The 13379-nt window shown below is 42.4% G+C and overlaps 1 protein-coding gene across 1 annotated transcript in view; it reads right to left on the bottom strand.

Moving 5' to 3' along the window:
- The window catches only part of FARP2 (FERM, RhoGEF and pleckstrin domain protein 2), a 73242-nt gene extending 61839 nt beyond the window's left edge, over positions 1–11403 (bottom strand). The window contains exon 1 of the mRNA XM_009893074.1: positions 11200–11403. Within this exon, the coding sequence (XP_009891376.1) occupies positions 11200–11403 (204 nt within the window). The remainder of the gene's footprint in view (positions 1–11199) is intronic.
- Between the last annotated feature and the right edge of the window lie 1976 nt (positions 11404–13379).

Here is a 13379-nt window from a genome sequence, read left to right as displayed (position 1 = left end):
GATATTTAATTTTGCTCTTTTCTTTCAATGCACTTTAGTGGTCTTCCTAATGAAAAGGCAGTTTCTCATCTTTTGGTCAATGTAAAAGGGGAACATGGAGCACAACTGGATTTAACCATGACTGAGTTTTGTGCAATATGGTGCAGAGGAGAACACGGAGGCTTTGGAAGCGATAAAAAAAAAAAAAAAAAAAAAAAAAAAAGGCAATCAGCGGCAATCAGCAACTAAACACAGCAGTTACACCAGGCTTGTTATTTCCTTTCTTATCCACAAATATACAAACATTTCAGTGAGTTTATAGCTCTGTTTATCTACAGCCCTTTTTTAATCTGTTAGATCTCTGTCCAAATGCAGCGTGATACATAAAAAACGCCTTCCAAACTCCCTATTAATAACTATCATTAATGCCACATATAAACAAAAACTGCATTTATAAATACATGGTGTACATTTAAACCACATTTATTAGAAAGAAGGAAATAATATAAGATGGCAAGGAATACCATTCATTAACTTTTTGTTTTCACGGCTAAAACAAGAAGATCCACATCTGGTTTTTAATCTGTTGACTGGAGAAGTAAGAAATAACTCCTTTTTCAGTACTTCATTAGTTTCTTCAATTTTGGTTAGAACAGACAACTCAAATGAAAATGATCCCTGCCTCTCCACAAAAACGGGTACCTGCTAACAACAGATTTCTCAAACTCTGGTTTCACATGCTCAGCCAAATCCTGCTTAAGTACTATTTCATTTTGATTATCTAAACACTTAACAATTTTCAGCTTCAATTATTTCAGTTACTTTTAATACCTTTTGAAAAAAATTGAATTTGAAGCACATGTATTTGTTTTATTTATGCTTATATACTGACAGGTCCCAACTACAGGTTGGTTTACTATCACCAAGAAGGGTTTGCAGTGCATTTAGCAGCCTACAGAGCACGGTATGCACAGCTGGGGCTGTCAGAGGATCTCAACTCTCCCCCCCTGCAGCCTCGCACCACCTCAGGCTCTACCCGCTGCACACCAGGGACAACAATCCTGACTCCTTCCAGAATTGAGGCAAGAGCTGCAAGAGTCAACCCAGCACAAAGGTAAGGCGTGTGAAACTTCTACCGATTTTCTACCCGGATGTGAACTTTTTTTTTCCCCCCACCTGAGGGAGCGTGGTTTCCCAAGGTCTCCCATGTGCAGTGCGGCGCTGGGAGAACTCCCGGCACCTCCCGGCTGCCCCGGAGGGAGCCAGACTCATGGCCAAGCCCTTGTTTCCCAGGCCTGCAGCCCGTGCCGGTGGGGAAAGCACCGCCGCCAGAGTGCCATGGACATCCACAGCCGCATGGCACTTCTTATTTCACTGGCACAGACCGAACCTTGGGAATACACCGCCACCCTGAAAACCACTGCATGACTTCTCCACAAATTAAGATAGCGTACATTTTCAAAATGAAAATGTACTACTTTTTTTTAAAAAAAATATTGCGTGTCACATCATTTGTACATGGCATTGAAGTCCAGTTTACTCAAATATGGAAGCTGCAAAACCAAATATAAATTTGGTTTATAATGTAACTTATAAATAAGTTACATTAACAGAAAATTATGCCCAATATACAGTGTAATAAAAAAAAAAAAAAACAACAAAAAAACACCAACATTCTAAGACTCCCCCCCCAAGACTTTTTATCCCAAAATTTCAGTGGTTGGTTTTGTTGTGGGGTTGTTGGTTTTTTTTTTAGTTTTGTTTTGTTTTTTAAACAGAATCCACAGCCAGACGAATTATTCTGGAAATGTAAGCCTCTGGCTCATTTAATTAAGGTTAGCTTTAAAGCCTGTGATCATTTAAAGGTTCAAGCAGTGTTAAAGCACTTCACTGCCAAATGAACCAGCTCTACCCAACAAACACGCTTTTCCAGAGTGGCTAGACTTGCTGGATGCCTGAAAGTAGGAAAACAGTAATTTGTTGAGATGGGAAAAGATCCCCAAGAGGGAGGGAATTACGTGAACGAGATTGGGAAATTTATACTTAGGTAGGTAGCATGTAGAAACAAAAAAATGATCCCAAGTTCCAAAAGTGCTCTCGTGCTGAAATACCCGGAGCACTTGAAATAAAAGACTGTGCTCTAAGAAAAACAAAATGGCACCGCGGTTAAGCATTCAACCAACACACAGTCCCCAGTCACTATATACCAACAGCACACGGAACAACTGCACAAAAATTATGGGGTGTTGAGCAGAAATTCTCAGTCACTTTCACTACCTGGAGAGAAAAATACAAACATGCGCACACCCCCCAACACCTCTGCTTCACATGCTGCTCCAGACTATCTGCGGAAGAGGCAAGTCACCCAAATTAAAACCCAGGACCACATCGCTGGAAGGAGTTTCACAGGATGCTGCTGCTTGACAATTTGGCACCAGAGTTGATGCTTGCTAATAATTAAACATTTAGACAACAGCAGTGACAGTATCGTGGAAAGCAGCTGCTTTGGGGGTGGCTGATCCCACACACAGGTGAAGATCGCGGCAGTCGAAATGTCAGCAAATTGTGCTAACGGTGACACTGGGACAGTTTTTACAATACATACTATGTCAAATAATCTGCAGAGGGCCAGAGCAATGCCACACTGACAGTCTCCCTCAAACACCGAGCGCAGACTTGAAAGGGCTCAAACTTGTCAGCATGCTACATTAAATATCCACACTATTTCAAGCCTCTGAACAACTCGGTGACTGAAATAACCAGGGGCAGATAGAAGGGCCTAGTTACAAAAACAGCCTGCTGTCAAAACGGGCAGAATGCTATTAACAACGATTCTCAAAAAAAGCCTTTTTCCACTTCAAGAAATAAAGGTTTGTCTTAGAACCTTAGAAACTGGAAGTTAAGAGACTGGGGATCTCAATATTCCCCCCCTGAACTTTGCTACAAGACCCTATGTACTTATGCAAACCACAGCACCTCCCAACACCCCCTCCCTCTATCGTGCCTGGCCATGTCATGCATCTAGACTGTAGGTACTCTAGGAACTTGCATAGCATCCTTTCATATTTAAAAAAAAAAAAATTATAAAAATGTTCATTAAAAAATTACTAAAATTGCTAGTCTGTATCATTAATTAGCCTTTTTCCTCGAAACCATCACCTGTGCTCTGGGCTTTCCCTATTCACGGTGTTACAGTATTCCAGGTTGGCACACTGCTTGAGGAAGCCTGCCCAAAGGAAACAGTTTAAAACATTAAGGAAATAAGATGATCATGAACGATTCTTTACACAAATGAGATGTTTTTACAGGAAAGGCCCGAACTATCTTTCATTTGGTGCAAAACTGAAATTGTACCAGTTCTCCTAACATCACTGCCCACTGTACTTTGAGCAGAGCTTCAATGCCATGGCGATGGGTTAATAAATACCTACAGGCCAGATTAGACAAGGCCAAGCTTTGTCAGCTTCCCCCTTGCCAGCAGGAGTCCTTCCTACACCTCTGGCTTTGGGCTAGCTGCCCGAGAAGTGGGCTGAGGGCCACAGTGATGACTGTCCTTCATGATTTCAGTTGAAGTACACGTTGGACAGGTCTAACACAGAGTCTCTACAAAGTCCTTTTTCCCTTTTTTTTTTTTTTCCCTTTTTTTCTTTTTTTAAACTAATATGGGTATTTTACCACTCCCGTTTTGTGCTCAGGCTCCACTGAGTGCTGTGCCCAAGCCTCCTGCCATGGGCAGCCAGAGGAGAAGAGCAGTAGCTCAGGCAGCAAATGTCAAACACAGCCCGGCTCTCGCTGTTGGGAAAGTGGACCCTCAACTGAGCTCTCCACATTTGTCTCGCCTGAGCAGCAAGGAGGCTTGATTAGTTAAAAATACCTTATCTTCCATTCCTCTGACGCAAGAATGGGAAGAAACAACTGCTTAAGTGACGTTTTCAAACCTGCTTCATTTCACCATCACAAGTGCGCTCCGAATTATATGCAAAGTGTGCAAAACCCAAGCACAGTGCTACAAACGTGTCAAAAATACATCACAAGTTCTACTACAACTGAGAAGAGATTACTAAAGAGCCATATACTCCAATTTTGACAGCCTGATTTTTGTTTCCTTGCCACATTTGGTACCTGAGGGTTTCAACCACACAGCTAAGGTCAGGGCAGCAGCACACGTAGAAGCTGTTCAAAGACGTTCAGGAGCATATCTGAACTCACATTATAGGCTACTTGGCAGCTCAATACCCTTTTTTTCCTTCTCTCTTCTTTTCAACTTATGGTTTTTATTCATGAGTGTCTGCTCTGTCGGACAGACAGGTCTTGCCCCCTCCATATCCCACATCAGAAACTTAAGTACTACATCTTTTACACCAGGTATCATCGCCAGAGCAGAGTTTTTTTATATATTCAATTTGTACGGCCTCCCTCTTACACAAGTAGGTGGCACTGCCCTTGCCAGAAATGGATTTTTTTTGCAAGGAGAAACAGATGACACGCAGGTATGCTTTTGCAACCCTGTTTATTTAAATGCCCATTCACAAGGCTCTGCTCCTCTGAACACAGCCGAGTACCAGGTGACACCATCCTTGCTCAACATCAAGACCCTGTTCTCAGGAGTCACTAACCTCAAATTTCTCTGAACTGCCTCTGAGCATGCTGCATTTCTGTAGCTGCCTTTAACTGATTGTGGGGTGTTTCCTGGGGATTTTTTCCTCACTGTCAGGCTCTAGATATTCTACAGGATTATCAATCCAAATTTGAATGTCACCCACACGCAGACGAAGTTTCCAGAGAATTTTTTTTTAATACAGCATCTGTTGCCATTATTTTGATAGAATGGCGTAAGACTAATTTCAGCTGATTTTCACTATCCTTCCTCACCAGATTATGAAAAAAAGAAACGAACAACTGCATTCTGCAGAATTGTTTAAGAAACTAAAAACATTTCCTTTCTTTATTAGTGATGACAACACATTACCTGAATTAGTAAGGAAGCTAACACGGAACAGCTTTTTCTTTACAGGGCTGTAGATCAGTTACTTCAGAAAGCACCCAAAAGGAATTAAGTACAAGAACTGTACCACTGCACATACGCCAAGACCGCTAAGTTATGCTTTACTTTATGGTTTACTTTATCAGATCTCATCCGGACAGAACAATTCCAGGCAGAAAGTTCTCAGTATGCTTACGATAAAGTAAAGAGAGCTTAAAGAGCTTTACACCAACTCAACGTTAAGTAAATGTGGCTCTCATACTGTTCCTCAATTCACTCTTCCGACCCCAAACAAGAGAAGTTTTTTACCTGTGCACATCATGTGGTGAAGCACACTCACTATAGTGTATCACGGCCACACAAACTGTTATGAACTCAATCTATTACGTCCATATTTCAAGGACTGTGACAACACTTCATCATTTTACTAAATGGTTTCTGTGTTTTAAGTTACAATATGTGCCTATAATAGACTTTTAGTACAGGAATATTCAAATTGTTTCTCCTTTGCTGCAGTATAACTCAATTTTCTTTTCACATAACAGGACACCTAATGTCCAGAGAAATGTAAAGTAGCAAATTGTTTTTATAATCCAATTTAAGTTCACATCTTCCCTTAAAAAAAAAAAACAAAACAAAACCACACACCCCCCAAATGTCTGCCAATAAAATGGCTGCGGTTTTACCTTTCCCCACCCAATACCACATTCCTACATAGCATCAAAAAAGTCAAGCCCCCAAACACAAAATAACAGGTTTAAAAAAAAAAATCTATCGTAGAATCAAACAGTAGACAAACTGCAAAGCTTCAATTACTTTCTTTTTAAACTTTATAATAACTTCAAATTTTAAATAGTGAATTACTAACTTTCTCTTCTGAGGTCAGACAAAAATAAGTCCTAAGGCTGCTTATTTCCCATATTTAGGAGACTCAAACCGGAGCAATGACAAACATCTGGCTATGATTCTTTCTGGAATTTTGACTATTTCTTCCCAGCCAGGGAAGAAAAACACTGAGCTGACTAACACAGCATCTCAATTCCTTCAGCACAGCGCTTAATAGGATTCAGAAGCAGCCTGTCCTCCCACTTCCCACATATTTAAGCTGTTAATACTTTTACAGCAGAGGGGAAAAAAAGCCTTTGTGAAAGGAAGGTCTAAGCAGGTGAAGGGAGAGCCAGGGAGAGGCAGGAGGGCAGCTCATGTCGGAGCCTGGCTCTGCCCGAGAGCCGGTGGCAGGCTGCCCCGTCCTACCAGAGAAGCTGCAGTGCCGAAACGCTGGCTCAGGGTTCGCCATGGCCCACGGTAAGGATGGCCTCTCTTAAAAATCATTTCAGAGTAGATGTTTTTCACTGCCCGCAGCACGCTATCTGTTTTTAACAGATGCATATTTCTTACTTAATTCTGCTTCAGCCCCAACGAAGCTCTTAGCAGTACTAATGCTGCCATAAGAAGTTACTGACAAGCAGCATTTTTCAGTGTGTGCAAGCTGAACACTCTCTCTCCACACCAAGGGAAGTCATAAGGCATGTACAAGCTGTCAGATCGCTTCGAGCAGAAGGAGAGGAGGAAGGACCCACAAGTGAAGAGGTGCCAAGTTCTCCCCAAACTGGAAGACTCCCCAAAGAGTTGGGCAAACTTGAAGCATAATAATCTAAACTTCTTTTTCTGGGGCACTTCCTCATAGCATAGAGCATAATTCACGTAAGAAAGCAAGCACACCTATTTCCTACGTAAGGAACAATATATAGACCAAATATTAAACATGACGTTACGGCACCAATACCATTAAATGGCTTGTAAGCTAGTGCAAAGAGAAAACTGGGTCAGAGAGACAGACCTTACAGTCTGGCTGTTTACAGGCTGCCCAAAAAAGGTATTGCACCCCAGAAAGCAGCTGGGAGACACGGCAATTCTGCCCCCTTTGTTGACTAAACCTGCTATTTTGCATGCTGGGATTTTAGGACAGACTCTCACCTACCGTCAGTACCACTCTCCTTCCAGCTACGCCATGCATACAGACCCCTTGTTTCCATTAACCCCAGCGCTCATGCTGTACTCTGTCATCAACGGTCTGTCCCTGTAATACACTCCTCTTCCAACTCTACCACAAACCAACGCAAAAGCTTTCAGCAAGTATAAATCACAATTTCCTATACCCTGCATTCCTACAGCCTCAGTTAGCCTTTGCTACAGCACATTTGGTTGTCTCCCTTAACCAGCACCAGACAAGTCTAATTTCACCAAGTGGTCATTTTGGCAAATTAAACCCAGCCCAGGCCCTTCTACTTAAGAGGCTGCCATATTTTTTACACGGATCAAAGGCCTCAAAGTTTAATCGCTTAAGAAAAATCAGGAAACCTGGCAGAACTTCTGCTGTAAAACCCTGGTTACTTTGGAGTGTGCCCACGGTCTGGTTTAAATTGAATTTTCCAATCATTCATCTAGTGGTCTGCAAAGCCACTCATTTGGACAGACTTAGCTTGAAGGGAAGAGGACAGGTATCCCATGATACAGCACGTGCAAGATCTGAACTGACTGAACAAGCTGGCTGTAAAAAGGGAAAAACACACAACTCCTGAAGATAATTAATATTCCAGTCTAGCTTGGGATGGATACATTTAATTCTCTTTCGTTTCAAGAAGCAAAGGAGAAACCAGAGTATTTTAACCTCTAGAAGACATTTGAGCGTTTCTCCATCCCCTACCATTCAAAAGATTCACCAAAGAGCTCTGCCCCAGCATACTTTAAATAGCTCCCTCTTACTGATTAACAAAATTCGTAGTTAGAAAGAAAACCTTAAACTACAGACAGTGAGAGCAGAGACAGTGGATTCTGGACAAAAGGCAGTGGGTTGGAGCGATATTGAACTGTCTCTGAAAGACTATCCTTTCCTTTTTTGTTCTCACCCCATCCATTATGCCACTTTATTGGTCTCTTTCTTACTCTTTGGTGAGTTAAAAAACCCAAGTGACCGGGAAGAGCTACCAAACAAGAGTATCCCCCCAACACCTGCCAGGAGATAAGCAAATGTTCTAAATGCATCTTGGAGAAAGGAGGGGATAACAAGGAAAAGCCACATGGATTAAATCATTACTGCAGTTACTCTGTTTAGTAACTGGGGAAGGTCCCTCTCCAGAAGCTGACTGCTGTCAGTCTCTTCCACCCACACACCACTTTTCTGTGTAAAAAATTATTTGCCATAGTTCTGAAACACAGGAGGGAACATGATTTGAAGAGGGAGAAAAAATGCCTTTTGCAATAAGCTACATCTCCATCAGAAGGCAGTGCCAGCAGCACCTATGAGAAAGGCCTCAGAGTCTCACTACACTGACAAATTATTGCTGACCTGAATCAATAAACACAAACCCCAGGAAGCAGGTAATGAACACAACACCCCCTCTCGTTTCCACATCCAGTAAAAAAAATGGCAAAAGCAAAGAGGAGTGGGCAAGCGGCACTGTAATCAGAGCCTCAATCTCTCCAGGACAGCTGCTTAATCATGAATTTCTCTCACTGCTTTTTAAAAAAACACATCCGTGCTAGCCCACACCACCTATTCAGCAAATGGGGCTGATGTTTCCTAATTCTTGCCCTCGATCCTCAAGTGAAAAATTTCACTTTTCCATCACAAACAGTAGTCAGCAGTTACTGATATCCCACCAGTCCACCAACCAAATTGGGAGGCATTTTAATACGTCATCCGTGTTTGCTATCATTTACTTCCTCCTTTAGACAAAAACCTCTTTCCAAAAAACCTCTCATTGTGATGGGGAAAAAACAGCAACAGCAACAAAGGTACGGCATTTTGGCCCAGTTAGGGGATGGAGCCAAGCACCTTCCCCTGCAGGAGACTACAGGCAGGGCCCTGATGGACCTTGAAAGCAGAGGTAAGCAACCTGCATTTAAAGCTACAAAGACAGGGAGGCAGTGGAGCAATGGAAAAAATGGTCAGGCAGTAGCAGCTGCTCAGAGCAACGATTGAGCAGGTTCGCTCTTACTGCAACAAGCGAAATGGATACGTATGCAGCAAGGCTGGAAAGGCCAAAGCCAACTAGAAGGCAATGGCAACAATGAAGGTGTGAAATGAGGTGGTCCTGGATAGGATGAATTTGAGCTGTTTAAACAGCACCATCCTAGAGATTGTACAGCGTGCCTGCAGGAGATGGCCCACTAAAGGAAATGAAGGAATGGAGGTAAATAGAAACTACATTATTGGTCAGAGAAGCGAAACCCACAGGAGTAAAAAAAATAGCGTGAGTGGGGAATTTACGGGGTTTTTACATTTGAAGCTTGATGTGACACACAAATATCAAAACTAAGTTTCATCAGGCAAAGGCTGATTTTATTTAGAGCTGAGACAGTCGAGAGTTGAGACATGGGAAAGAACTGAGCCACAGCTGAGCTTGTGTTCGGTGGTAAGACTAACAACAAAGTACCATAGGGTAAGGCAAGGGGTTAAGGATTGGAGCTAAACTGGACCTGCAATGGAAGCCAGAGAGCAATGAAGAGAACTGGAAGGATATACAGTCAAGACTGTTTCAGCAGACAAAGAAGAACTAGGTCAAGACAGTTTCAAAAAACAAGGTATTGTGAAAAGTAGTGAATGCTACCGAGCGCAGACAAGAACCAAGGGGAACCAAGGGAGGGTGCTCAGAGGTTAGAGGGCAGTGGAGAAGCTAGTGCAGAGCTCCAGGACGGGACCACAGGGCCACGCAAGCATCAGCAAGCCTGAGGTTGTCAGAGGCAAGCGTAGCCAAAGGATTTCCCTTCAGCAGTAGATCAAAGGCATCAAAAGCAGGCCTCAACTGTGTCAGAAAGAGCCAGATAAGAGTTATAAAGATGAAGAGGGTAAGGTTACTGAGGGAAGTGGATGATTTGCATGAGAAGAACAGACAGTTGGTACAAATATGACAAGGAAGGGAAGGAAAGCATCTATGCTAATACACAGGAGATTTCTAGTCACTGACTTTGTGTAATAAAGCAGAAATTAGGAGTTATAAATTCTTTCTTGATTTTAACAGCTTGCACCTATTTTCAAAATTACAGGGTTGGACGGGTTGCTTGGTTGGGTTTTTTGTCTTCTTTTTTAAAAGAAAAATACGTAAGCAACATCTCCATCAGCTTGAAACACAAAAAAAAAAAATAAAATCACACTTCCATAGAACCAAGGTCAGCAGATGTTTATTTAAAAACATTCTAGCATAATTTTTTTAAAAAAGAAGCTTTTTGTGTTCTATGCAGTAAATGAGGGATGGATGAGTTTACCTGTGCCCTCTGTGTCCTCAGGTGGGAGGACAAAGGCACAGCCTCACACTTAACCAAAAAAAAAAAAAAAATCAGATTTCATATTTTGAGAGTTGAACAGCTGGACAGCAATCTGTAGAAGACATCCCCAAAAGCCACTATTTCTTTAGAGCTCCACAGACATCCATTTGGAAAAACCTGTTTAAGTCTATGCAACAAACTAAGGCTATGAGTACTAATTATAAAGTCAATTTGGTACTAACGTGGAATACCTGATAGCCGAGTACCTTCACTAGAACAGAGCTGTTTTCTAACAACAGATCTTTAGCCAAGCTAAAATTAAAGTCTGAAGTTAATGCTGAGAATGAAAGAAGAATTTGAAGAACAAAAGATGGTGATTGTTTAAAAATAGAACCACCCCAATTTGAGCACGCCTTGTATTTCTTAAGGCAGATTTCCCCAACTGCGAAGCAAGAATACTTTTAAATACAAATTTTCAGAAACATTGACACCCCTCTGGTGCTTCCCTCCCAAAGTGTAGCAACAATCAAAAGCTTTCAAATAGGAGCAAGTTTACTTGGAGAGAATACAAACCATTAAAATAATTAATAAAAAGTAGTAACTGAAAAAAAAAAAAAATCTCTTCGTCTCTCCCAACTGCCAAATCAACAAAGCTGCATGTGGCTCAGGAAGCAAGAATAGTTTGGCAGAAGATAGCTGGTGTTCCCCCAAAGCAAATAACAGTAAAAGCTTCTTGTTACAGTGTGTGCCTGCATTTAAAGTCTGTTAAAAACAGAAAACATCTGTTATACTTAAAAGATTTTAAAAAACAAGCTGTGCTACTCATTTAACTACTTGTAAGTAGGTAAAATCCCTACAGGAATCTTTATTCAGATATTGCCTCAAAACGTCCCAGCTCAGTGCAACGGCACATCCTGTGAGCTATTGGGGGATAAGTGTACTTGAAATCAGCTTCAAACCTCTCTTACCTCAATGTCAAGTACTTCCACTGTGTTGTCCAACATCTTTATTTTGATTGGTAGGTCCCGCTCATGCATTTTGGCAGGTGATGATACCATCGCAGTAGAGAGGTTCTGTCCCGGCTCCAAGGTACTCACTCCTGAGGTCTTCTGGACACCCAACCGAGAGCCAGGAGTCTGCAGGACTCTGTATGTTCCTTCTATCTCTCCCATCTTTCAACAGTGAGCAGAGTCTAAAGAAACATGGAAGAAAACAGAGGATTGCAGCCTGAAAGACAGTTTTCCACAGATATTCCATATGAAAATACTACCCACTCAAGCACAATGACATACGAAGTCCTTATTTAATGTTCATCATCCTGCTGTCAAAACCAACAAATAACTTGATGAAACTCTGGTCAAAAATCTAGCTTCTCGGAAAAAAAGTACAGAAAGAAAAAAAAAAAAAAAAAAGAACTATTCCAAAACATGGTTAGGAAACAGGATGGTCAAACCTGTGCCCTATGCCCTCCTTACATACTGCCATTTTAATTTCCGATTAATTTTTCTGCCAATTTAGCTCCCTAAACAAGGTTGCCACAAGAAGCAGGAGTGCTGCTGCCAGCACACAAAAAGCCACCTGGAGCAGGCAGAGGAGGGTAAGGCAGGACTCTGCCTTTCACTGGTACCTCGCTGCCCCATTGACTTTGCTAAGATGACCGCACCCTGAGATAACAGGAACAATTAACTTTCTTCATCCCCCAAAATAATGACTCAAAACCCTAACTACTCCAACCAATGCTGGCAGCTCAGCACCTTCGTAACGCAGATTTCTGCCATAGATAACAGTTCTTCACCCTATTAGCAAACCTGTGCTGTACCCAGATTAAGTCAGTGGGCAAAAATCTCAATTACAGACATCTACACTAGTTCAAGTAAGCCGACTTCTACATCACCATCCTCACTTTCACAGTTTGGTGGCAGTTGTTGCAGAGCAAATCTTTCATTTGACATGGGGGGAAAAAAAAAAAACTGCATGCCTCTCCCCGGCTCTCCCGCATCACAGGAGCGGTGGCAATATTCGCAGGGGGATTGCCGTGGGGTCTACGTAAATGCAAGGCACACGTGCTCAGGATGCAACGTTCCCAACAAAGCCACTGCTGACATGAAGTATTTGGCAACAACGTGCAAGGCGCTCAGCAGAAATGCACACGACAACCAATAGGCTCCTTGGTGCTTTTGGTTGCATTTCCCAAATACCACACAATGTCTGAACAATCAAAAGTATGTGCATACTGATGCTGGGACAGCCTTCACATGGCCACCACACTACAAAAAATTCAGTGAAGTGTTAGATTATTGTTTTGTAATAAACGTGGTTTGTCTAAAAAGGAGAGAGGCAGATCATGAAAACATTCCTTTGTCCCTCTACACTTTGAGTAGGTAGGCAGCCTGCTCTGCGGAGTAAAATGGAGCCAGCCTGATGTGTTGTTAAAAATTAAGGGGGAGGTTAGGTTTTAATCCTTGCACACTTGGAGAGTGGTCAAATGTCTTCCTGGCTTGCAGACCAGTGGGTTTCAACGTTACGGGTTGGGTTTTTTTTTTTTTATACTTGCAGACCGCTGTTACAGATGAACTTATCAGAGGAGGAGACAGATGCCTCCTACCTACTTACACCTACCACAAGGTTCGTTTGGCTTAGCAGTCTCAGAGCCCTTGCAAGCGCTACAGAGCCCTGCCCGAGCAGCACAGCTCGAGACCACTGCAGAGACACCTCCAGCCTCCCAGCTGAGGACACGCGCGACAAGAAACCAGGAGGAGGATGAACTCAACCTTAAAAGAGTGCATACGCTGCCCAGTGCCCGATCTACCAGTTTTAGGTGACAGACTAGCAGGAAGCTTCTTTCTCAGACCGTTTCGTGCGCATCCTTTCACTGAACTTCCTAGTTTGTGCAGCCACACAGCCAAGGAGAAAAACTTTAAAACCACCACAACAGCAAAAATCAGCAGAGACAGTTGCCCAGGTTACACCTCTACCTGCTAATCTGAAGAGAAACCAGAGCTCAGGGTCATCTATAAACCCCTTGATCCTGTCTACCTTATAACTTAACCGTATGGTAAGATTTTCCTACTGTCATTTGGAAGCATATGAGCAACTGAAGTTGCCCAGAATCCGTTGTACTCCTCAGGAGGCTATTTATTAGACAACC

Source organism: Charadrius vociferus, unplaced genomic scaffold (genome assembly GCF_000708025.1).
Source record: "Charadrius vociferus isolate BGI_N301 unplaced genomic scaffold, ASM70802v2 scaffold559, whole genome shotgun sequence".
Classification (NCBI taxonomy): Eukaryota; Metazoa; Chordata; class Aves; order Charadriiformes; family Charadriidae; genus Charadrius; species Charadrius vociferus.
The sequence above is the reverse complement of the archived record's forward strand: the minus strand, read 5'-3'. Positions and strand labels throughout refer to the sequence as shown.